Source organism: Watersipora subatra, chromosome 7 (genome assembly GCF_963576615.1).
Source record: "Watersipora subatra chromosome 7, tzWatSuba1.1, whole genome shotgun sequence".
Taxonomy (NCBI): domain Eukaryota; kingdom Metazoa; phylum Bryozoa; class Gymnolaemata; order Cheilostomatida; family Watersiporidae; genus Watersipora; species Watersipora subatra.
In genome coordinates, this window is record NC_088714.1 from 51,481,943 (window position 1) to 51,505,325 (window position 23,383).

Consider the following 23,383-nt stretch of genomic DNA (forward strand, 5'->3'; position numbering starts at 1 on the left):
GTAAGAGATAGGGGAGAGTGGGGCACATTGCAACGCGGAGCAAGTTGAAACATTCCTCAAATTTTATGCTTGTTTACATCATTTTAAATTCTTACTTCTCTAACTGAAGACTTTTCTAGGTCATCTTAATTTCGTGAAATTAAAAGAACAGCAATTTAGGTGAGCCATGATTTTGTAAAATTAATTAGTAATCTTTTGCCTCTTTAATTTTATATCAAAATTTAAAAAATCGCATATCTTTGTTAACAAAAGATCATCCCATGTTAACAAAAGTCAGTGAAGGAGGCTCTAGACATGTTCTCTTCACAATGCACCCACCAACTTCATGATGTTACATCATCCTGAGTTGGGATGAACATTTTGGTTACTCAGTGTCAAGTTGGGCACGTTGAAGCACAAAAGGGTATGGGGCAAGTTGCAACATGTCGCAACTTGCCCATCTATTCTTATAGAGGGAACAGCTCAAGTAGCATTGAAACTGCTGTTTGATACAAACCTTGATGGCGTAGCTAAAAGTTAGTCCTCATGATGAACCCATAAATTTCTGGACATTATTGATATCATTGCTGCAAATACTAATATATAGAAAGAAAAGTTTCATATTTTTATCAACACTAGCTGTACTACCTAGCAATAATAATTGCTTGTAATAAAAAGTCTTTGGACAGAAAATTGATTTGTATTTAACATATTGTAAAGGTTTTGTGCGACCATCCACCACAGTATTACAACATTTGCCGTTCTAACTTTCCAACTACATTCATGAGAAAAGTGTTTTGTGTAGTTGAATTGAATTAAGAGAAAAAATACAAACAACTGTAAAGGTTTTCAAACTTTGTCAAACAACTTTCAAACTTCATATCATGAGGAAAATGTTTTGTGCAGGGCAAATAAATTTTTAAAAAAAGCAACTATAAAAAACGTTTAAAAGTAAATTAATTCGCAATTAATAGCCAAATTAAGTCTGTTTTGCTGTGATTACAATAAAAGATGATTCGGTAATGATATAATTAATACAAACGGAGAAAACAAAATAAAAATCTTGATAATGTTTAATTGATAATAATAATTTTTGCATAGAAATGTGCGTGCGTGTAAAAAGGTTATTGTTCCACAAGAAGCTATCCATCAAAACTTTGAATACAGCAATATTAGTATACCTTTTGATACTGGTAAAAATGTAAAAATGAGATATCATATTCTCTTTGTTCGACCGAATGGAGAGAGAATGTCGAGGCTCTTCCAACTGAGATAATACAATTGTCCACGTGAAAAGAATTGGCCTTGACCGCGATTTTTAGCAATTTTAATAGCTATATACAGCCATAACTGGACACAAACACACACAGAAACACATACAAACAAACTGAGATATGTACATATATAGATTTATATAGGTTTTGTTTTACTGTGGAAGTTTGTTTGTTGTGATTGTTGTACATGGCGTTTTGATGTTCATAGCAAACTCAAGTTTTTCTTGCTCAGATAATTGGTTGAAATTTGAATTGTTTGACTGAAAATAAATTCAAGAAAACACAATTCTAAAACTAAAATCAACAATGAAAATCAAAGAAATTTCAACGTGCCCCTACCAGGGCATGTTGACACCAATTATGCAATTAGTACTTTCGCGATATTTTCCACAGTATACAACCAGAATAATCGGTATTTGGCATACATACGGAAAACATATTTCTGCATCTTTTGGAATTATCTACATTATATTTTAATATTTTAGTAAAACGTTATACCCAAAAATGCATTTTTTGTTGCAACATGCCCCACCCTCCTCTACTGTCATTGACAACCACGCTGCTAACTGTAAAGAAATGTTTCCAAGCTTTAGGATTTGTCTTCTCTTGATTAACCTCTGTCATTAACTAGGCAACAACTATCCAGCCTAATTATGCCTTAAAAAATTATAAACGTGTTGAAAATCTTAAATTTGGAGAAAGTTTAATATTAATAGTTTGTTGTATTGTCACCTTGTTTAGCAGAAGCAGACTTTTAGAGAATGCTTCAGAGTCCTTACATGAAATCCTTTGGTAGTTAGCAATATCCATGCCAATTACAAACAAAGCTGGCTTTTTGTTCAGCATTAGAAGGCATGTTCAACCAACATGGCTGGCATTCATAAACACCTGGATGCTAAAGTATATGTTTCTCTCGATGCACCATCTGTTTATGCGTCTTTTGCAGGACCGCACGATGAAAGTGAAGAACATAAACGGCGACGCAGTCCTCGTATACGCAGACGCCTTGTGGAACCATTTCCCATCTCGCATTCCTCAACATGGGTACATTTTTTTAATGTCTGTTTGTAATCGTTTTCCAATGAGTTAACTGTTAGCCAACCCTGTTGTGGTTCTTTTTTATTGTTGTTTTTGCTTGCCACCAGTTTATGCGACACAGGAAATGGCTTTAATTGTAGCAACCGCAGGGTACAAGGAGACCTACTGAAACCCACACCTTAGATGACCAGGCTCACTGTATGAATGCTCCCCACTCCTCCTCTCGTACTGCCCTACCTAGAGTATGTAGACCTACTTCTATATGTTAGCACTGTTCTTTGTGTTCCTTCTTGTTGGTCAGCTTCCGGACTGGTAGTAGTTCGCAACTCCAAGGATTACTGTAAATATAGTCGGTTGGTCTTTTTACTTTCGTACTTGTTTAACTGTAGTTATATGTACTTTCAGGAACAACTACCTAGGCCGAGAGATTGCATCAGACCATGGCACCTCGTGCAGCGTGATGAGTTGTATGAACCTGATGACAGTCCAAGAAACAGTAGGGAGAGATCGTGGCATAGCCTTGATTCAAGACGACAGAGACATGAAAGTCCTGACTATCCTTATAATCGACCTCTGAGGGAAACTGAGCACTCTTACACCAGAGCAGAGCCTGAAAGGTGAGGGCAGTCGAATCTAAAAACCGCTAGACAATGTGATGCATGGGTGTGAGTTCAAGACTCAGTACTGGAGTTTCTTTTTTGAGTTTGAATAAAAACATGTATTTTGGCAGATTATAGCCTAGCAGTTCTCCTTTATCATTAGTAATGGGTTATGTTTTATTTGTGACAGAGAAGAGACTCTACAAACCTCACAGGAGCGACATAGATACCAGGAAAGCCCATCTACGGAGACTTTTGTGGATCGTTCCGGGTCCTGGTATGTAGCAAATCCATTAGTTCAATCTTATTTGGTGTGTGGTCTTGCGCAACGTCATTTTCGCAATGTTATGATTAATAGTATCTCAAGCAGGAGCTCAGTTTCAAGGCCATCATTTACCCCGAGGCAGACAGTATTTGACAATCCGAACAACAATGCTACAGCCGAAAGCACTCCTCCTATTGGCTACTTCAATCTCGGACAGATGCATATTAGTATCAGCCCCGCTATGCCAATGGTAAGCAGTACAGACCACTCTCTCCTACCCTAGTCACCTAGATAAACCATTTAAATCGATGTCAACTGTATGTCAAATAAAACTGCCTCTTTCACTGGCCACCATCACCTTTTAAATCACCTGTACCTTCATCCATTCAGCCTCAGGCCTACCAGTCGGCTCAGCGAGGTCGGACTTACGATCATCTGATGGGCCTTCTAAGTGCTTTCCCACTCCAGCACCAGCTGCCCTTCAATCGTGCTCGAGCCCTCTCTTCCTGGATGAGCAATAACGGTAATATAGGTGCCTCACAAGAGACGATAGAGCGGACGACATTCGCTCATCGATACAGTAAGAGAGTCGCTAGTGACAGCGAAGAAGGCAAATCTGGAAGCTCCGATGACAAGTGTACTATCTGTATTAGTGAATACGAGACAGATGAAAATGTCCGGTAAGCTATTTCCTTGCACGGCAGACTGCACAGTGACTGATAGGCTGATTCGAATTACAGAATATTAAAACCTTAGATTGACATATGCAGTTATTGCGAACCCACATGTTCATCTGTGTTGACACAAAAATGGCTTTATCTAGTTTTTGTCTATGCTGTTAGATGGCCAATGAAAAGCAATCTTTCTTCAAAGGAAATGCAACCCAAAAGTTTCACAGCCAATTTCCTATTTACCTCCCTTTGTTCACAATTGATGCAATGATGTTTTCAAATGCTGCTACAATTTTACTGCCGTCTACATAATACTTCTTGGAAATGCTGAGAAAGATTCTAATACTGAACTGTTCTCCTATTTCTAGGGCCGTTAGAATTAAAGATACTACATGTGCTGCTTTCGTTATATTCAAACAACTTTGGTAAAAATAACAGGGATTCAAGTAGTCATAAACCTTGCTAACTTCTTCAATAGTAGTACGATATTGCTTGTGTTAACATACTGGGGCATTAGATGGACTTAAATTCCTCAGCGACACATATTCAAAAGTTTCAGGGTTTATTTTTGTTACCAATATTAGGTGATTTTCAACTAAGTCTTATATAAACTTTAAACAGTTCAACTCGCATGATAGCTCAAGGGACCTTAGCAGATAACCCAGAATTATATCATTAGGTGAGGTTGTTTTATATAAAATATTGAGCCATTTTATGTAAAGTTCTGCTACCGAGGTCTCAGACCGACTAATGCCTTGGTAATAATTCGATTGCTTGTTGCAAAAGGTCCTTCTGCTAGCAGAGTAGATAGCAGCCTTACATATTTTTAAAAACTAGCAATCTGTATTTGTGATCAATATTTGTTAATACTCGGGCCAGCACACCAAATTCTTGAAATGCACTATACAGGATTAAAATAAGTTGTTTTTTCATAATCTTTTTCATAAAACTATTAGACTTTACCACGGTCAAATTTTCTTTAGAGGTCTATTGATGATTGTACCTCAATGGGCAGCCACGGGCTGGTGATTTGCTACTGGTTGTTAGAGAGTGCTTGTGAACAAGGGCGCGTTACCAGTTCCTTGATAACCAGTTCGTTGATAACCAGTGATTAATCATTGATGACAGTGTACATCATTTTATCTTTAAGGATGGAACTGTGTCTACAAATATATAGGTTCTCTTTGTATTCTTGTAGACGACTGCCTTGTCTTCATCTGTTCCATCGTGACTGTGTTGATCAGTGGCTTAATTCAAACAAGAGGTGTCCGATGTGTCGTGTTGATATCGAGGCGACTATACCAGAGGAAGCTGGGGTATCGTCTTAACACCCATGGCTATGACTGATTTTAAATAACAAAAATTTGATATGTTTTATCTCCGTTTCATACATATTAGTATAATATAATTTAATTTAAATATATTTTAAATATGCTTCACTTTTGTTTGTTTCTCAGTCTGTAGTAGAAGCTCACTTCACTTCAATGATAACTGGATTTCTACAGGTTTCAATTCTGTAATCTCATTTTCCATTTCAAAAAGTTGTAGTGCGATTATTCGTGTTAAGTATTAGCACAGGCGCAGTGTTTGGAGATGACATGCTGATGAACACAAACACAAGTAAATATCAGTGCTAGGCTTCTAACTTGAATTGGGCTAGTTAAATTGGACTGGCCTTAGAGTCCAATATGATGAACTCCCTACATGAAGCAATATCTTATAGCTTTATTTTAAAATGTTTGCATACATAGAACACATATGTAGCATTTCTGATGTAAAATTCACAATCTACTGGTATAATCAAATAGAGGTTAAATATACAATAGATCAGGATCATAAAAACCTAACCAAATCAATGCAGTGCATCAGAATATTTATAATTGTTAAGTCATATTCCAAAGTTCCTTGTACAGTGTTATCGCAAGGAAACAAAAACTGAACCATGTGTACCTCATAGACCATATTCTTGAAACTGTAAAACGGCAAAGGTTTGATAGGGATCCTATTGAGGATGACCAGTTCTTCCAGGGCAGACATGCCTATACACTACGGATTCACTTGAGTAAACAGTAAGACAATTCCAACAAAAATGAGCATTACACTTTGTGCAATGCATGTGAAGACATCCTTCATTTTTCTCAATACCAAATCCACAGCCTGGACATTTTTGTCGATTTTCTGGATCTTCTGCCATCCATCTACTTATTGAGTTGGAATCGGGGTCAGCTAAACAAGCCTCAGTTAGTAAATGGGCATTTTTGTGGCAACATGTGCAGGTTCTTACAGAACATGTTGTACAGCAATAAGTGCTAGATGTTTTAATAGTGCGGTAGACGTTAGGGCAATCGGGTGTTGGGCAAAATTTGTATTCCTTGTTTTGTGACACAAAGGATTCCACCGAGGCATTGATGAGTTCATTTGTGATTGGAACGTCATCAATGCACAGACGCTCATTGCAATCTTTGGCTGTACAACAGAGTGGAAAATGCCTATATTTGATAGCAATTTTCATCCAGCCATCAAAGCACTCTTTGCAATAGTAGTGCCCGCATACAGAGAGCTGTACTTTTTCCTCTTCAAATCTATTTAAGCAAATCGGACATTGATCTTCAACCATGCTATTGCTTCTGTCGATGACCTCTTGTTCAAGGTTGACTAGCTTTGATTGAATCGCGTAATAACCATCAGATGTCCCAAGGTACTGTATCTCATGTTTTCGGAGATCCAGTCGAACACTGTCACAACCCTCAATATCATGCAAGTCCACTCTGTACCTTCGCAAGATCAGTTTCATGAGACCAGGTGGTTTGTCGCCTCCTTTTAAGGGAAGAACCCTTTCCATGCGATGCTCACTGTCAGGTGTCTTTAAAAACTCAATAAGTTGTCTGCGCTCGTTCTTTGTTTGAAGGGTAGCCATAAAGATTTAGTCGATCTTGCCGTGCATCTTTCTCAATAAGTGTTCCCGTCTGCTTCATCACCATATCAAGAACATGACTTTGTTTACTGACCAACAGTAACTTGCTGAGTGGATCATTGCAATCAAATGACACTTTGTATACTATTTGGGATATTTCCGTCTGGAGTCTTTCGAGAGTTTCACGACACTTTGATCTGCAGTTTAATATGCCAACCTTCTTATGCATTGGAACAACTTTAAAGTCTACTGTTGAATTTGACTTTGTAGCGATTTGGTGTATATCCTGTTGAAAGTGTTTGTAAACCCTCACAGTTATGGCAAAACGGTAAGTCCAGCTCGCAGTGAGATTCATGCATCTGGATTGGTAAGTTAATCGATGTAAGGATTTCAGCGCAGCCGCTTGCGTAACGCTTGGGTCCATTTTAATGAAGCATCGCACAAATCGACACTTTTCTTTGTCATCAAGAAACTCTATTGACATAGATGTCAGCCCTGTTGCTTGTAAACGTTCATCTAATAGCTTCTTTATAGTATCATGGTCTTTCTTGATCGAAAACTTTGCAGCTTCAAAGAGTAGGCTAATTCTGGGCTCACCAGGTTGGAGATCAGTCGGCATGTTGTCCTTTATCATTGACTCAGTGCAATCTTTTGGAATAGGCGTCAAAAACAAACTATTGCAATCGTTAGTGTGTCGCACAGCTTTGCATACAGTTCCATTCAGCATGATATCTTCGGTAATAAAACCAATTTGGTCTAAGAAATCCGTACGAAAGTTCAAAAATGCTTGTCGTTTGATTGGCCGCCGCAGCCATTCAATGGCTATTGACGGCTCAAAGTCTGACTGTAGCTCCAATTTTTTTTCTGAACTTGCTTGCAGGTTAGCACAATCTCTTTCCGTTACAACTTTTACAAAAGTGAACTGAGATGGCATCATAGAAGAATCGATTTGAGCTCCAGCACCCAGATATACCTTTACATCAGATTTACCACCCTTTCCAATCTCCTTCTTTTTTTGACGTTCAGCATCAATCAAGGGTGCAACAAAATTAGTCTGGATATACCCATTCACCACCTGATAATCACTGTGTCTCACTATCAGATTCACCCATTTGCTCTCCTCTTCTGATTTGGAACATCGCAAACGAGGTATTAAAAGAAGGGAAGAAAATTTTCTTTTGACATCATCTATGATTGTACAACGTTTGTCATGGATAGCATGTTGAATAGAGCATCCACCATTTGATAATGGATACTCTTTCACTACGTGTTCTGAGTAAACTTCGTTCAAACGGCCTCCATCATAATTATAGTTGACCTGATCAATTTTGCTCACTGTAATCAAGTATTTTTGGCTGGTTTCCAAAATTTTTTCAAAGATTGCGATCTTCGGAGTTTCTCCTGAGTAGCTCAATGCTGAAGAAGGATGCAGACGACAATACTCTTGTACTTGCGGAACAAAATAGCCAATTATGTCAGAGCCAGAAAAAAAGCACAAGTTGTCAGGGGAGAAACAAGCAAGATAGTGCGTCTGAATAGCTTCCAAATTGTCAAGAAGCCATGTGTCTTCTTCCACCTCGATATCTAGGTGGTGATTGAGACATTTCCTAAGTTCTATAATCAGACTATAAGCATTCTCCATGAACGTGGCATTGATGGAATTCTCAAAACACCATTGACCTCGGCTATGAGCTGGCTGAGACAGCCAAGAAAAAAATAGCTTCAGGAATGTAAAAGAATCACCACGAGAGTCAAGAAATTTGGCTTTTTTGGCATCCGCTGCTAGGTTTTCATCATCATTTGAACCTCTATAAAATACCATGTTTCCTTGAATGCACATGGCAGCCATTGCTATGCCTGTGTAACCAACACCATGGTCGCAGCAAAGCAAAATGAACTTGGCAAATTTGGGATCAACTGGAAGGTGCACCATCTTCTTTCCAATATCACTAAGACCACCATCAATGTCTAAACAACCTAAACTCTTCAAAAGCGCATGGGCACTTTTTAAGCTTTGTTTATCAGGGATTTGAACAAAATCAAAAGACAGGGGATCTTTTATGCCCAATGCAATAAGACTCAGTACAGCCTGGCCGAGGTTGACACGAAGAATTTCAGGCACAGCTATCTCCTCCATACTCTGATAATCATGCTCACTGTACAACCGGATGCACTCTCCAGACGCAACCCGTCCCGCTCGCCCTTTCCTTTGGTCTGCTGAACTTTTACTGATTCTGCATATGACTAGTTTTGAGACATTCACTTTCGGATCAAATTGCTTTTCTTTTGCAAGACCACAGTCCACCACATATTTTATCCCAGGAATAGTGATAGAACTTTCGGCGCAGTTGGTAGCAAGCACAACTTTTCTACGACCATCGGTAATGGGTGCCATAACTTCAGCATATTTTTCAGCACTGAGCTGTCCATGCAAAGGAAAACATACAGCACCAACCAGATCAGCCAACTCATCTGTACCACGTTCACAATCAAATGGTGTTACCAAAAATGCTAATATATTTCCAGGTTCTTTCTCTGCATGCAGCTGTTTTACGCAGTCAAGAACAAACTGCAAGTACACACCAGCACAAGGTAGACTTCCATGTGAATAAGAAACATCTACATGGTACATTCTACCAAGAACCCTCACAACTGGACAATCATCAAAATATTTTTGAAATACTGCTGGGTCGATTGTGGCTGATGTGATGATCACTTTTAGATCTGGACGTTGTGGGAGACATTTTTTAATAAGACCAAGCAAAAGATCAGTAAAGATACTACGCTCGTGCGCTTCATCAATCACTAGAACTGAGTATTGGAGAAATAGACGGTCTTTAAGACACTCGTTCAGCAGGCAATGATCGGTTGAAAATACAATCTTAGTCTCATTAGAAACTTTTCCTTTCATGCCCACTTGATAACCGACAAGGTTTCCTAATGCCGTTTTCATTTCCGTAGAAACACGTTCAGCGAGACTCATTGCTGCCACTTTCCGCGGCTGGGTGCAAAAAATCTTATGATTGTCATTAGCAAAACCATGCTCATAGAGGTATTGACAGACTTGTGTACTTTTGCCTGATCCAGTATCTCCAACAACTATACTAACTTGCGATTCACTGATGGTCTTCATGATTTCATTCTGGTATGAGTACATGGGCAGTCCAGCTAGAAAACGCTCATGCTCTCGTTTCATCTTTAACTTCCCTGCTTCTAGATTAACCTCATTTTCTAACACAGCTTTTTGGAGTTGAGCGCATCTTTGCTGAAAGACTTCTAATCGTCGTTTGTGCTCACTGACCTACAAGAAACAACTTACCGTATAAAATCGCAATATCTTTACTCATATAGCAACTTCACTAATTGCATTGATTTTTTGCTTTTGCTTACCTTGCGATCACAACTTTCCTTTTTGATGACTAACTGGTGATCTTTAATAACTTCATCAGTTGTCTCCTTAAGCAAATTACAAACTTGGCTCTTCTCCTCTTCTTTGGATATACCAGTAACATTCATGTCCAAACCTAAATTGAATAGGGTTTACCTAAAAGTCTACCGCAAAGGATTATTGTTCATAGAGAGCAAAAAGCAAGCAAAACTGTATGTATTCTGACATAAAGACACAAAGTTAAAAATAATCAAGTGGTTAGTGAGCCTACTCATGTGGCATTGTGTGCACCAGCTTCAGCTTTTATTATAGACTCCATCAACGCTAAAGGTATAGTAAACCAATGTTTTGTTATAAAAAGGGTAAAGCTATTACACGATTAACTGGTCGTAATATGTTTTGCTAATTTATGCTGTTTATACTTTCATCATTGTCAAACACAATTAAATATCAGTGTGAGGTTTTTAACTTGGATTGGGCTGCATTAGAGTTTGCATAAAATCTCCAAAGTATTTTCCAAATTAGTGCTTAATAAAGGTTAGAAGGCACCCTCGGAGAGAACCCCATCTACATGTATATATAGTGTTACAAACTTACAAATGTCATATTCTGGTGTAGTTTTTTGAGACAAATCTAATGGTATACTTGGTTTGTTCACCAGACAAACGGTTCTCATTTTATGAGTCAGAATGTAGTTTCGAAGTCTTGTTTTTCATGCAAAATATCTGGATGAAAGTCTGAGTGTACCCACTTTAAAAGTGGTTATTATAGTGCCGAACAGTGTATATCATGACAATATGGGAGCAGGATTTTCAATTACAATTTTTATTCAGGTAAAAAGAGACAAAAAGTCATATATGCGAAATCAGGTTGGAGTTTGGATTGTGGGTTGGACCCTGTACACAAAGAAGAAAAATTTTGAGACCATAAAAACATCTGTTAGGTTTCAAGATTAGCCATACAAAATTTCAAGTCGATATCTTTAAAATTGACAAAATGACAGCGTTTTAAAAATTGCAAACACTGACAAAAAGCCAAAAAGGAGAAAAATTTGCCTAAAGTTTGGGAATAGAAAACGGATGATTTCTTTACAGTTATGGGCAGATGGATTGTCTCATACCCTTTTAAAACCCTCCACTTGAATATGTATTATTAAAACCCTGCACTTGAATATGTATTATCATCTGGTGCAGCTGACCTTCTGTTTGTCTTCCTATAGCAGCAATTACCACAGGTTCAGCTGCCTTGGTTCTACGTACCACCCGGCAGCGATCAATATCTCGGGCATGTTGTCTCTGGAAGTGGCCAACATTCAGTCCAAGTTATAAGTGTTTTAAAGTGGTTTAACATACTTTTTAGTGGCAGCAATGGAAAGAGCACACTTGAATTATATAGGAAACATGTTTTTCTTGAAAATAATTTTTTTGAAAAAAAATACTATTTTGAGGGTGCTTTCTAACCACCTTTTCAAACCATGTTTGTAATAACCTTCTTAGTTACTTTGGCCTAGTAGTTGTAACAGGTTGTTAGTCGATTTACGGAACGCCTACCGGCGGTGAAAAAAAGGCATCCTGCCGTAAACCGCTCATTCTGCTCAACAAACAATGCAAATGACTCTGTGGCCACTCTAGTAGGAATTTTTTATTCGTGTATACTTCCTTAACATATGAGCATTTTATCCAATCACCAATCACGCATTTAGTTCTGTTTGTGTGATTCTCATTGTTACAGTTTAGCAAACAAGCACAATACTGAAATCCGAGCTCTAAGCCGAGACAGCTGGTTAAAGATGGGTTTTTGTTAGGTAGTTGCGCACAAGTAGAGCATGATTTGTATTAAATCATATAGTTTCACAGTTTGAAATTGATATATTAAAGTTATAAAAGTTACTTTGATGAAATGTGAGAAAGACATTGGCAGAAATCTTTTGTTAGAGAGCGTGCATGCAGTTACACTTCAAAATTTATCAAAACTTTGATTACAGCAACTCGTAAAGTAGCTAGTTAAATATCAAAGGCTTATTAAGACTTTCCTACATAACATCAGAGTATACATGAACTTTGAGATTCTAGACAAATTAACATAATAAAAACTTTTCTCGAGAAGTGTGTAAAAAGAAGAGGAACATAAAAGGAGAAAAAACGTGTGAGAGAAAAGCTGAGAAAAGGAGAGAAAGAGAATAAACTAAAAAAGAACTGAAGACTAAAGAAAGGGAAGACCAAGGAAAAGAGAAATGGAAAGTCTAGAACACTAGAGGCTCTAGAGGGAGACGCAGAAAAAGATTTGGGAGAGAAAAAACAACTGAAAAATGAGGGAAACGGTTATCAGCAACATTACGAACTAAACATCTAATAGAAATGCAGCAGTTTTTGATTTTATAGCCTAGAACTGATAAACCAATTTGTTGCGCTTCCTAGACAACAATAGTAATAACAACTATATTGCTACATTGGTGATTACAAAATATGCTCGGATGATTCAATGATTTTCATCTGCATCCAGAGTTGCGACACCTTTGTGATTTGGAGTGATTTTGCTCACTGAATGACAATTGAGGTTGCTAACTTCTCTTATGAAAAGGCCTTATTTAATGCTGAGTTGCTACCAAACAGCTGCAGACATGCTGGGCCTTAGTATAGTAGAACTATAGGATAAAGTAATGAATATAAACTCAAGCTTTGCTGATGAGTTAGCCTCAGAGCTAGCCTTTTGCAAAGCTTATATATTCATATGTTATGGATGGGTCTGTCACCAGAGCTATGCATAAAATCACAAATAATTAGTAGAGAATACGAATCACACTCACGAGACTATTGGTATAAAACTACTTGCTAACTAATGTGAGTTAATCTAAATTACAAAACTAACTGATAAACTGATAAAGATGAATGAGACGGTTTGTTAGTGTACGAGAGAGGCCTAGCAGCCTTCTCCGCTTCTAATTACATGTTTTTAATAAATCATTTTTATTACTTGTAGATTTTATTGTGTACTCTAATACATTCTAATAACATTATGGTTGTTACCAAGGAAAAGCACTGTGTAAGCTAATACAAATTGACTGAATCGGTATTCTTGACTTACTTTTGTTTTTGTTGTGGTTATCTGTGGAGAAAAGCTCTGGATCACAGACTAAATGCTGCTAGCATTTTCAGCTGCATAGGTTGTTACTTTACTAGCAATTCAGCTTGTCAGCTCCGTTTTAATCAGTGATGGCTCACTCAGCAATATCTCAGCGCAATGACGATCTGTCAACTCGCAAACAAGATATCACTTGCCGGGAACTCCCCCAAAGGTTCGCATTTATTATTCTGAAAACACAATGAGATTATTTGCTTTACATTAGATGCCGAATCAATAGATTGATTTCAAGCGTCCCAATGCATTGAAACTTCACTACTCACAATTCGACTATAATGTATTAGGAACGAAATCACAAATTTCACATTGAACTGTTTATAAGAAAACAGTTCAAGCTTTTTATGGGCTTTGTAAACTTGAATCTAATGCATAAACATTAACCTATGGAATAGTGGAAGTATAGCGATAAAAAAGGTGAATAACATTCCGCTCCTTGCAACCAGTTGACTTTTGAGAATGTCTTTTAAACCAATAAACTATTGTTCACTAGTGTAAGCAGTAACTGCGGTAATTTGATAGTTTGGGATTTTATCCAGCCAAAAGATGTCTAGAGTGTTATTCATAATAAAACTATCAAAGACCAGTGCGCTATTTGCCATTTGCTACTTGCCAGTGGATAAGTTATATTCTTTATTTTCCTCTTGAACTGCCTATTCATTCATTTCTTTTTAATTCTTTTCTAGAAATTTTTATCAATCAGAATCAACTTAAATTTCTATCATTCTTTTACTCACTATTACTTTAAAATATACTTACCTGTACCGTATGATCAGGTTTTCTGAGTTTGCGTTACAACCGATGCTTTATTCTTGTGGAATTTACACAGAATTACACCGTGAAAACTAAAATATAAAATGATATAAAACAGAATGATATAATGAACAATAAAAATAATGTGCGTTGATTATAATAGATCTGAAGCAAGCAATAGTATGGCAAAGCTATTCAGTAATATCATGGAGCTGTGTAATGTCATGTAATGCAAGAGCTTGTAGTATGCTTGAATAAAACATGATAGTTAGATAAAAATCACAGTAAAAACATACATTGAAGTAAAACATAATAATATATTTATACCTTGTTGGATCCTTTTCCTGGTCATACAGTAGAATGGTTGTAGTATATGGTGTTCTTGTCCAGAAAAATATAATAGTATAAATGTAGTTAAAATCTCAAGCTAATTGTGACAATAAAGGCATAAAGCCATGAGCAAGCATATTGATGGTTGTTGCTCCTTAGAATAAAAATACTGACTAGTTCACAGTATCTGTGCTGACTTCTTTTATAAAAGGCAGTATATGATTCATAGTTGTTAAAAATAAGCATACATTTGGTAAAAAACAAGTGTTGTCATAGAGGCAGCATCCTGGTGGTTGGTGATATCACTTTTATGGCTGTGATGATTCTTTTAGTTTGGTTATTTTGTAATCTAATGGGTAAACATATTTGTTTTCTTAAAAGGTATGATTATACATCTTAGGAATATATTCTCAATCTTACATTACATCTGTCCATAAACACAAGACATAAACACAGGAGATATATGGATTATGAGGATGATTTCGGGGGTGTTTATGGACAGATGTAAGCATATTTTAGAGTAGCGGTGTGTAGGAGAATGATAGAAATTTAAATTGATTCGGATTGATGAGAATGTCTAGAAAAAGAATTAGAAAGAAATGAATGAATAGGCACTTCAGAAGGAAAATAAAGAATATCACTTATCTACTGGCAAATAGCAAATGGCACTCCGGTCTTTGATATAAAACGGCTCTGAACTAGTTTGACATAAAAAGTCAATGATCTCCGGCAGTCTAGAGTCTATTGCTAGATATCTATTAAAAAGCTAAAGCATAATATAAACTTATTATCAATAATTTAGTTCTATAGACAAATTGCATGACATTTCACTACATACATATGTGTATGTACATTTATGTGTACATACATATGTATACATATGTTTATATATTATGTTTATATATTATGTTTATATATAAATCTCAGCATTGGCCTGCCCGTCGTTCGTCTGTCCAGTTGTAGTGATAAAGTTTTAGCAACAAAAAATCACCTTCGTACTGGAATTGAACTCGCGACATTCAAATCGCAAGTCTACTAACAAGGGCGCACAACCACAAGGCCAAGCCATTCTTATCATACTCATCACTCTTATCATATACTATATATACGTTTCACGATTGGATACTCATATATATCGATATATATATATATACACATGAATTAAAATTTTATATAAATGTATATTTATATATAGGCCTATTATGTATATAGGCCTATATGTATATATATATAAATATATATACTCGCATATATCATTTATGTATCCAACTCCCTAGTTATACACCGAGATTCAATAGCTGGTCTGCAGACAATAACTCAACTTGGCTGAATGAAAGTTTTTAAAAGCGAAATATTTTGAGATAACTAAATCAAATGAGTATGCTCAACCAAAACCATATATGATATCTGAAATATTGGCCAAAGAATGTATAGGTGTATCAACATTATATAAAATACAGATGTACACACTCAGACCTCTTATAGTCAGTGCTGATTGTGATGGCGTAATCAAGTGAGCACAAATAGCTTCCAACGATTTTTATGGAGAGCCCAGTGAGTTGCCAAAAGCAGAACTCTGTACTTTCCAGGTTGTTGAACTAACGGGATAAGGCGAACATAAGATAAAATTTAAGTTATATTCAATGTTTTTTAAATTTGAATGTTGTAGTAAATTTGTTTATACAGACAGTTACTTGCAGTTTGATTCATCGTTAAAAGTTGTGGTCTAAAACTAAACACATACTTCGCCGCCTTCCGAGACTGGTGGCACCCTTATTGCGCTCCAACGTATGCCGCTGTAATAGGATTTTTTATTTTAAACTCTGTCATTACCTCTTTAGAAATCTTTTTGATTTGCTCTTGATTCACATCAGACTACTAAACTGTCAACTACATAAGGGAAGTTCCACAACTACATAATCTTTATCATTAATTGCAACAAGAACATGTTGACAGCTGTCATAAGTAGCAAATGCTTCATCCAGATTTACATCTTTGTCATTAATTGCAACAAAAACACACTGGCAGCTGTCGGAAGAAGCAAGTGTCACTTTCAGAGTTGCATCCTTATCATTACTGCAACAAGAACACGTTGGCACCTGTCAGAAGTAGCAAATGCCATATCTAGTTTTATAGCAGTACTAACTGCAAAAAGAACACATTGTCATCGGTCAAAGGCAACAAGCATTATTTACATAGTATTATTAACTACAACAAAAATTTGTTGACAAGATCACCATTAGCAATACATTCACAAAATTAATATATTTTTATGGTATTTCTGGATAATGTGCGAGATGTGTACTATTTCTGCACATTGTGAGAAGTTACGTGTACTTCTTGATCTTGAAGCAGCATGAAAGATGCTGCTGGTATAACCACCAGAATAATCAAGGACTCCTTTGAAATAGTTCTAGTTCAAAACCTGAAAATGTTTTTTTAGTGTTTCTCTGTAGCAGTCATCTAGGATTTATTGCCTGCTTGTCAGCTGATGGTCCAACAGTGAAAAGAAGACTTTGGCGAGCTACACAATTGGTTCATTGCTAGCCCGGATCAAAAAAATTGCAGTATGGCCACCATCCCTGTGTCTCACAGACCATTTGCAGATACGCTTTAGTGGCAGTTATTCTGATCGTTGGAGCAGCCAGACATTGTTAAACTAGCAATATAACACCAGTGCTATTGATAGTGAATGGCCATTTCTCGAAGTAGGAGCACACAACTACTAAAAACAAAAAAAACTGTTAAAAACATTCATCTAGGAAAATGCTTTATCTGATGGCTTTATCTAGAGTTCACTCCCTCTATTGCTGTATTTCGAAACAACACATGATAGGCTGTCCTTTGATAAGATATGTTACCAGCCTATGAGATAGCGAAAAGAATCGAGCTGATTAGAATGGTGACAGATGCTATTGGATAGGTTCCAACATCCTTGAAATGCACCACTTACCACCACATATCCCATCAACTATGACTAACAATCTTTTTAGTATAATCACAAAAGTCATACCTAATTAAAAGTTTGACCAGCATAAGCCGATGAGAGCATGTAAAGACAAATTATGTTTTTTTGTCGCTATCTAGCTTCTCAATGATGGAACTTTCTTTTATTGTATACAACAGAAAAGAAAACATGACGACAGGTGAGCACAACTCCTTGAGCCTAAAAAACTGAAACTGTTTTTATATGACTTTTTACAACGATGGTGCACGTATAGCCATTGTTCGTAGCTTGTGTTTTCTAATTGAACTTTGTGGTGGTCAATAAAGATTATTACTATTGAGTATTATTAGTTATTATTTCTAGTTATTTTGTATTGAAAGAAATTAGATTTATGCCATTAGGACCAAGTTCATACCAATCGCAGCTTTTATAACAATGCTCTAGTTTACAGCTTACCAAGTTAGTTTTGACAACCTTAACAACAAAATAGGTAAAACTTATGAATAAAGGCACTAGTTTGGTAATGCTAGTTAATATTGTAATTAGTCAAATGCTGTTTAATATTATCCAAATGGTGTTGAACAACTTAGCTTCAGTGATGGGTTTTGCCAGCAACAGGGAAATATCAAAGAGAGCTCGTTCGCTTTAAGAATGAATGGTGATTGAATATCTGCATCTTTCAGTATATTTTAACTGGAACTGAAGTAGGGTTTGGCTATCAGGCGTACTCAAACTCTGCTTCCTTTCCAAACAGCTAATGAAACTATTAGCTGTTTGAAAGAAAAGCATGTTTTTGAAATATCCGTGATAGAAACCCGTTTGCTTTGGAAATGGATAATAAATAAGATTTGGCAGACTTCCGTTTAGCATTTCCATTAGTCTGGTTGAAATGATGTAAAGTTTGTTGAAGCGAACTTGGTATTCTTGTTTGTAACGACTGATATCAATACAAAAGACACCAATTAAAGCAACATACTGAGGTGGTAAAACCTATATTTTTATAAATGTTTACATACAAGGAGCATATTTTTGTAGTTTATGATAACGCCCACACAGAACTTACAAGGGAATAAGAAACATAGAGTTCAGGATGAAATGGTTAAGGCTGCATTGATATGAGTGATTACTGTAATAGATACATAAACTGAGTTCTGGGAATAAATAACAAACGGCTTACAATATAAAATAGTGAGTTCTTATTTTGACAAGTTCAAAACACTGAGTGCATTGAACCAACAAAAGCTGAACCAAGTGTATCTCATAACCCATGTTTTTGAAACTGTAAAGCAGCAAAGGTTTGATAGGGACGCTATTGAGGACGACCAGCTCTTCCAGGGCAGACATGTTTATACACTGCGGATTCACTTGAGTAAACAGTAAGACAATTCCAACAAAAATGAGCCTTACACTTGACGCAATGCATGTGAAGACATCCTTCATTTTTCTCAGTACCAAATTCACAGCCGGGACATTTTTGTCGATTTTTTGGATCTTTTGCCATCCATCCACTTATCGAGCTGGCCTCGGGATCAGCTGAGCAAGCCTCATTTGGCAAATGGGCATTTTTGTGACAACATGTGCAAGTTCTTACAAAACACATAGAACAATAATAAGTTCTAGATGTTTCAGTAGCATGGTAGATGTTAGGGCAATCAGGTGTTGGACAAAAATTGTATCTCTTGTTCCGCGCCACAAAGGATTCCACAGAGGCATTGATCACATCATTTGTGATGGGAATATCATCAATGCACAGAAACTCATTGCAATCTTCTGCAGTACAACAGAGTGGAAAAGACTTGTTTTTTATAGTACTTTTCATCCAGTCATTGAAGCACTCTTTGCAATAGTAGTGGCCGCATAAAGAAAGTTGCACTTTGTCTTCTTCAACTTCATCCAAGCAAACCGGGCATTGAATTTCAACTTTGCTACGATTTCTGTCAATGGCTTCTTTCTCAAGTTGGTCCAACTCCACTTGAATTGCATGATAAGCATCACATGTCCCAAGGTACTGTATTTCATGTTTTCTGAGATCTAACCGCACACTCACGGAACCCTCGATAGCATTCATTTCATGCAAGTCTACTTTGTACTTTCGCAGAAGCAATTTCATGAGACCAGGTGGTTTGCCACCTCCTTTCAAGAGAAATACACTTTCCAGATGATTCTTACTGCCGAGTATTTCTAAAAACTCATTAAGTGCTTTCTGAGCTGTTACTGTGTTTGAAGGGCTGCCGTAGAGATTTAGTCGATCTTGTCGTGCATCCTTTTCAATTAATGTTCCCGTCTGATCCATCACTTTTTTGAGTATTTCATCGTGTTTACCAGTCAAGAGCAACCTGCTGAGTGTTTCACCACAATAAAATGGCACTCCGTATATCATCTGTGAAAGTTCAGTTTGAAACCGCTTGAAATTGTTATAGCCATTCGATCGGCAGTTCAATGTTCCAACCTTTTCAAACTTTGGCTCTACTCGGAACTGAGTTGTTGAACTTAAGTGTGTCGCAATCTGTGTGATGTCACTTTCCAAAAAATCATATACTTTGACAGGCAGTTTAAAAAGATATGTCCAACTAGCAATGAATTTCAATTGCCTGCCTTGATGATGTAGGTTACAAAGTTCTAAAGAGTCTAGGAACTTGAGACATGAAGTTATTGAACTCATTTGAACGAAACATCGCATGATACGACACGTTTCTCGGTCATTAAGAAACTTCACGGAGGCCAATGTTAGCCCAGAATCCTGCAAAGAAGGTTGTAGGAGTGTCTTGATAGCTTGATGGTCAAGTTCAATTCCCTGTAATGCAGGTTCAGACGGAATAATAATGTTAGGATTACAGGCTCGAAGAAAACTGGGCATATTATCCAAAATCACTTTGTATGTGCAATCTTCAGGAACAGGCTTCAGATACAAGTTGTTGTCATCTTTCTTGGCACGCTCTGCAAAGCAGGTTAAGAAACCCAGTTCAAATGATGACTCAATGAAGTCATGCTCATCTAGCAACCCTGAAGGCAACGCCACAAATGCATGATCTTTGCTTGGTCTCCGCAACCATTCGACAGTGATGGAACCGCAAAAGCCATCTTTTCCAGTAGCTGTTTGAGTTCTATGGTGAGATTTTAAACAGTGAAACAAAGGAAAATTTCCAGCAACAACCTGTGCAGCTGAAGATGGTTGGCAGAATTCCACAAACCCCCATGTTTTGGCTCGTTGCTCTACTTTCTTTATTCTGATAATCTGTCCAAAGCCTGACAGTAGTTCGGAAACTTGCTGGTTTTCCACAAGTGAAGCATCACATGCTCTTTTGAGGACAATCTTTACGGAAGTAAACTCATCTGGCATCACACAGGAATAAACTTTACCTCCATCTCCTAAATATACTTTCACATCAGATTTACCACCCACTTCAACCTCCTTCTTTTTCATACGAGCAGTGTCAATCAGAGGAGCAACAAAGTTAGTCTGGATATACTCATTCACCAGCTGATAATCACTGTGTCGCACTATCAGATTCATCCACAAACTGCTTTGCTTTGATGTGGACCATAGCAAATCAGGCACTAGCAGGCAGCTAGAAAAAACATCTTTCATCACATTCTTGATCGCCCACCGAGTGTAGTAAAGATTTTTCTGAATAGTGGGTCCAGCCTTCGATAAGGGAACCTGCTCGACTAGCTGCTTGATGTAAGTTTCATTTAGCCAATCTCCGCCATAGCTGTAATTGACCTGATCTACTTTGCTCACTGTAATCAAATATTTTCGGCTAGTCTCCAAAATGTTTTCAAAGATTGCAACCTTTGGAGCCTCTCCACAGTAGCTCAATGCTGAAGAAGGATGAAGAGGGCAATATTCTTGTACTTGTGGAACAAAATAGCCAACTCTGTCAGAGCCAGAAAAAAAGCACAAGTTGTTGGGGAAGAAACAAGCAAGATAGTTCTTCTCAATGACTTCCAAGTTGTCGAGAAGCAATGCTTTTTCTTCCACCTTGATATTTAGTTGGCGACTGAGACAATTCCTAAGTTCTTTGACCAGACTGTAAGCATTCTTCATGAGCTTGGCATTGATGGAATTTTTAAAACACCATTGACCTCGACTACGAGCTGGCTGAGACAGCCAAGCAGAATATAGCTGAAGAAATGTGAAAGAATCACCACGTGAGTCAAGAAATTTGGCTTTTTTGCATCCGCTGCTACCTTTTCTTCATCAGTTGAACCTTTATAAAATACCATGTTTCCTTGAATGCACATGACAGCCATTGCTATGCCTTTGTAACCAACACCATGGTCACAGCAAAGCAAAATGAACTTGGCAAATTTGGGATCAACTGGAAGGTGCACCATCTTCTTTCCAATATCAATAAGACCACCATCAATGTCTAAGCACCCTAAACTCTTTAAATGCTCATGGGCGCTCTTTAGGCTTTGTTTGTCAGGGCTTTGGACAAAATCAAAAGACAGGAGATCTTTTATTCCCAATGCAATAAGACTCAGTACAGCCTGGCCAAGGTTGACACGAAGAATTTCAGGCACAGCTATCTCCTCCATACTCTGATAATCATTCTCACTGTACAGCCGGATGCATTCTCCAGACTCAACTCGTCCCGCTCGCCCTTTCCTTTGGTCTGCTGAACTTTTACTGATTCCACATATGACTAGTTTTGAGACATTTACTTTCGGATCAAACTGCTTTTCTTTTGCAAGACCACAGTCCACTACATATTTGATCCCAGGAATAGTGATAGATGTTTCGGCGCAGTTGGTAGCAAGCACAATTTTTCTACGACCATCGGTAATGGGTTTCATAACTTCAGCATAATTTTCAGCACTTAGCTGTCCATGCAAAGGAAAACATACAGCATCAACCAAACCAGCCAACTCATCTGTACCATGCTCACAATCTATTGGCGTTACTAAAAAAGCTAATATATCTCCAGGTTCTTTTTCTGCATGCAGCTGTTTTACGCAGTCAAGAACAAACTGCAAGTACTCACCAGCAGAAGGTAGATGATCATGTGAATAAGAAACATTTATAGGGTACATTCTACCAGGAACCCTCACAACTGGACAGTCGCCAAAATATTTTTGAAATACGGCAGGATCAATTGTGGCAGAAGTGATGATCACTTTTAGATCTGGACGTTGTGGAAGACATTTTTTAATAACACCCAGCAAAAGATCAGTAAAGATACTACGTTCATGCGCTTCATCAATCACTAGAACTGAGTATTGAAGAAATAAAGGGTCTTTAAGACATTCGTTCAGCAGGCAATGATCAGATGAAAATACAATTTTAGTCTTATTAGACATTTCTTTTTTATGCCCACTTGATAACCGACAAGGTTTCCTAATGCTGTTTTCATTTCTGTAGAAACACGCTCAGCGAGACTCGTTGCTGCCACTTTCCGTGGCTGGCTGCAAATAATCTTATGATGGTTCTTAGCAAAACCATGCTCATAGAGGTATTGACAGACTTGTGTACTTTTGCCTGATCCCGTATCTCCAACAACTATGCTGACTTGCGATTCGCTGATGGTCTTCATGATTTCGTGTTGGTATGAATACATGAGCAGTCCAGCAAGGAAGCGATTGCATTCTCTCCCCATCCTTAAAATTTCTGCTTTTAGATCAGCCATATCGTCTACCATAGCAAGCTGGATTTGGTGATATCTTTACTGAAAGACTGCAAAACGTTGTCTGTACTCTTTAACCTACAGGAACCAATGTTTGAAATCAAAATTTAAAGATATGTCATAGTGCATAATTAAAACTTGTATGTTTTTGACAGACTAACCTGGTGATCATAGTCTGGTCCCAGAGGAACTTTTTCAACAACTAGATGGTAATCTCTGATTGCTTTATTTGCTATTTCCTCAAGTAATTCATTAGCCAGCCTCTTAACTTGATCTCTGGCTCCGCCAGCCGCTTTGACAGCCATAACTGAAATAGACAAACTAAATGCACAAAACCTTCTAGTAATGGTTAATGCTTGTAAAATAAAAAATCACTCAAACCTGTCATACACGACTTGTAGCGTTTAAGCCTTAATAATTTGCATTAATGAAATTATATATTTTTAGTAGTTGAACAATT

General features: G+C 37.4%; 3 protein-coding genes across 4 annotated transcripts in view; 1 reads left to right on the forward strand and 2 right to left on the reverse strand.

Annotated features, from left to right (window-relative positions):
• Positions 1-5,258, forward strand: part of LOC137399222 (E3 ubiquitin-protein ligase arkadia-A-like) — a 44,807-nt gene extending 39,549 nt beyond the window's left edge. The window contains exons 16-22 of one of the 2 annotated variants that reach the window (XM_068085233.1): positions 2,200-2,297; positions 2,432-2,533; positions 2,697-2,908; positions 3,081-3,167; positions 3,249-3,405; positions 3,546-3,835; positions 5,025-5,258. In XM_068085233.1, coding sequence (XP_067941334.1) covers positions 2,200-2,297; positions 2,432-2,533; positions 2,697-2,908; positions 3,081-3,167; positions 3,249-3,405; positions 3,546-3,835; positions 5,025-5,154 — 1,076 coding nt within the window. In that variant the 3' untranslated portion in view covers positions 5,155-5,258. The remainder of the gene's footprint in view (positions 1-2,199; positions 2,298-2,431; positions 2,534-2,696; positions 2,909-3,080; positions 3,168-3,248; positions 3,406-3,545; positions 3,836-5,024) is intronic. The other variant, XM_068085234.1, reaches the window with a different exon arrangement.
• A 328-nt stretch (positions 5,259-5,586) lies between these two features.
• LOC137400868 (uncharacterized) lies at positions 5,587-10,256 on the reverse strand. Its single transcript, XM_068087211.1, has 3 exons — positions 10,131-10,256; positions 6,835-10,041; positions 5,587-6,746 (listed from the first exon to the last, which is right to left on the reverse strand). The coding sequence occupies exons 1-3, from the start codon at positions 10,254-10,256 to the stop codon at positions 5,829-5,831; spliced, it is 4,251 nt and encodes a 1,416-aa protein (XP_067943312.1). The 3' UTR covers positions 5,587-5,828.
• An 8,349-nt stretch (positions 10,257-18,605) lies between these two features.
• Positions 18,606-23,228, reverse strand: LOC137400869 (uncharacterized). The gene is given in 4 exon segments (XM_068087212.1): positions 18,606-21,398; positions 21,488-22,599; positions 22,602-22,944; positions 23,085-23,228. Coding segments are annotated over 4 exon segments (4,392 nt in total).
• Positions 23,229-23,383: the final 155 nt, after the last annotated feature.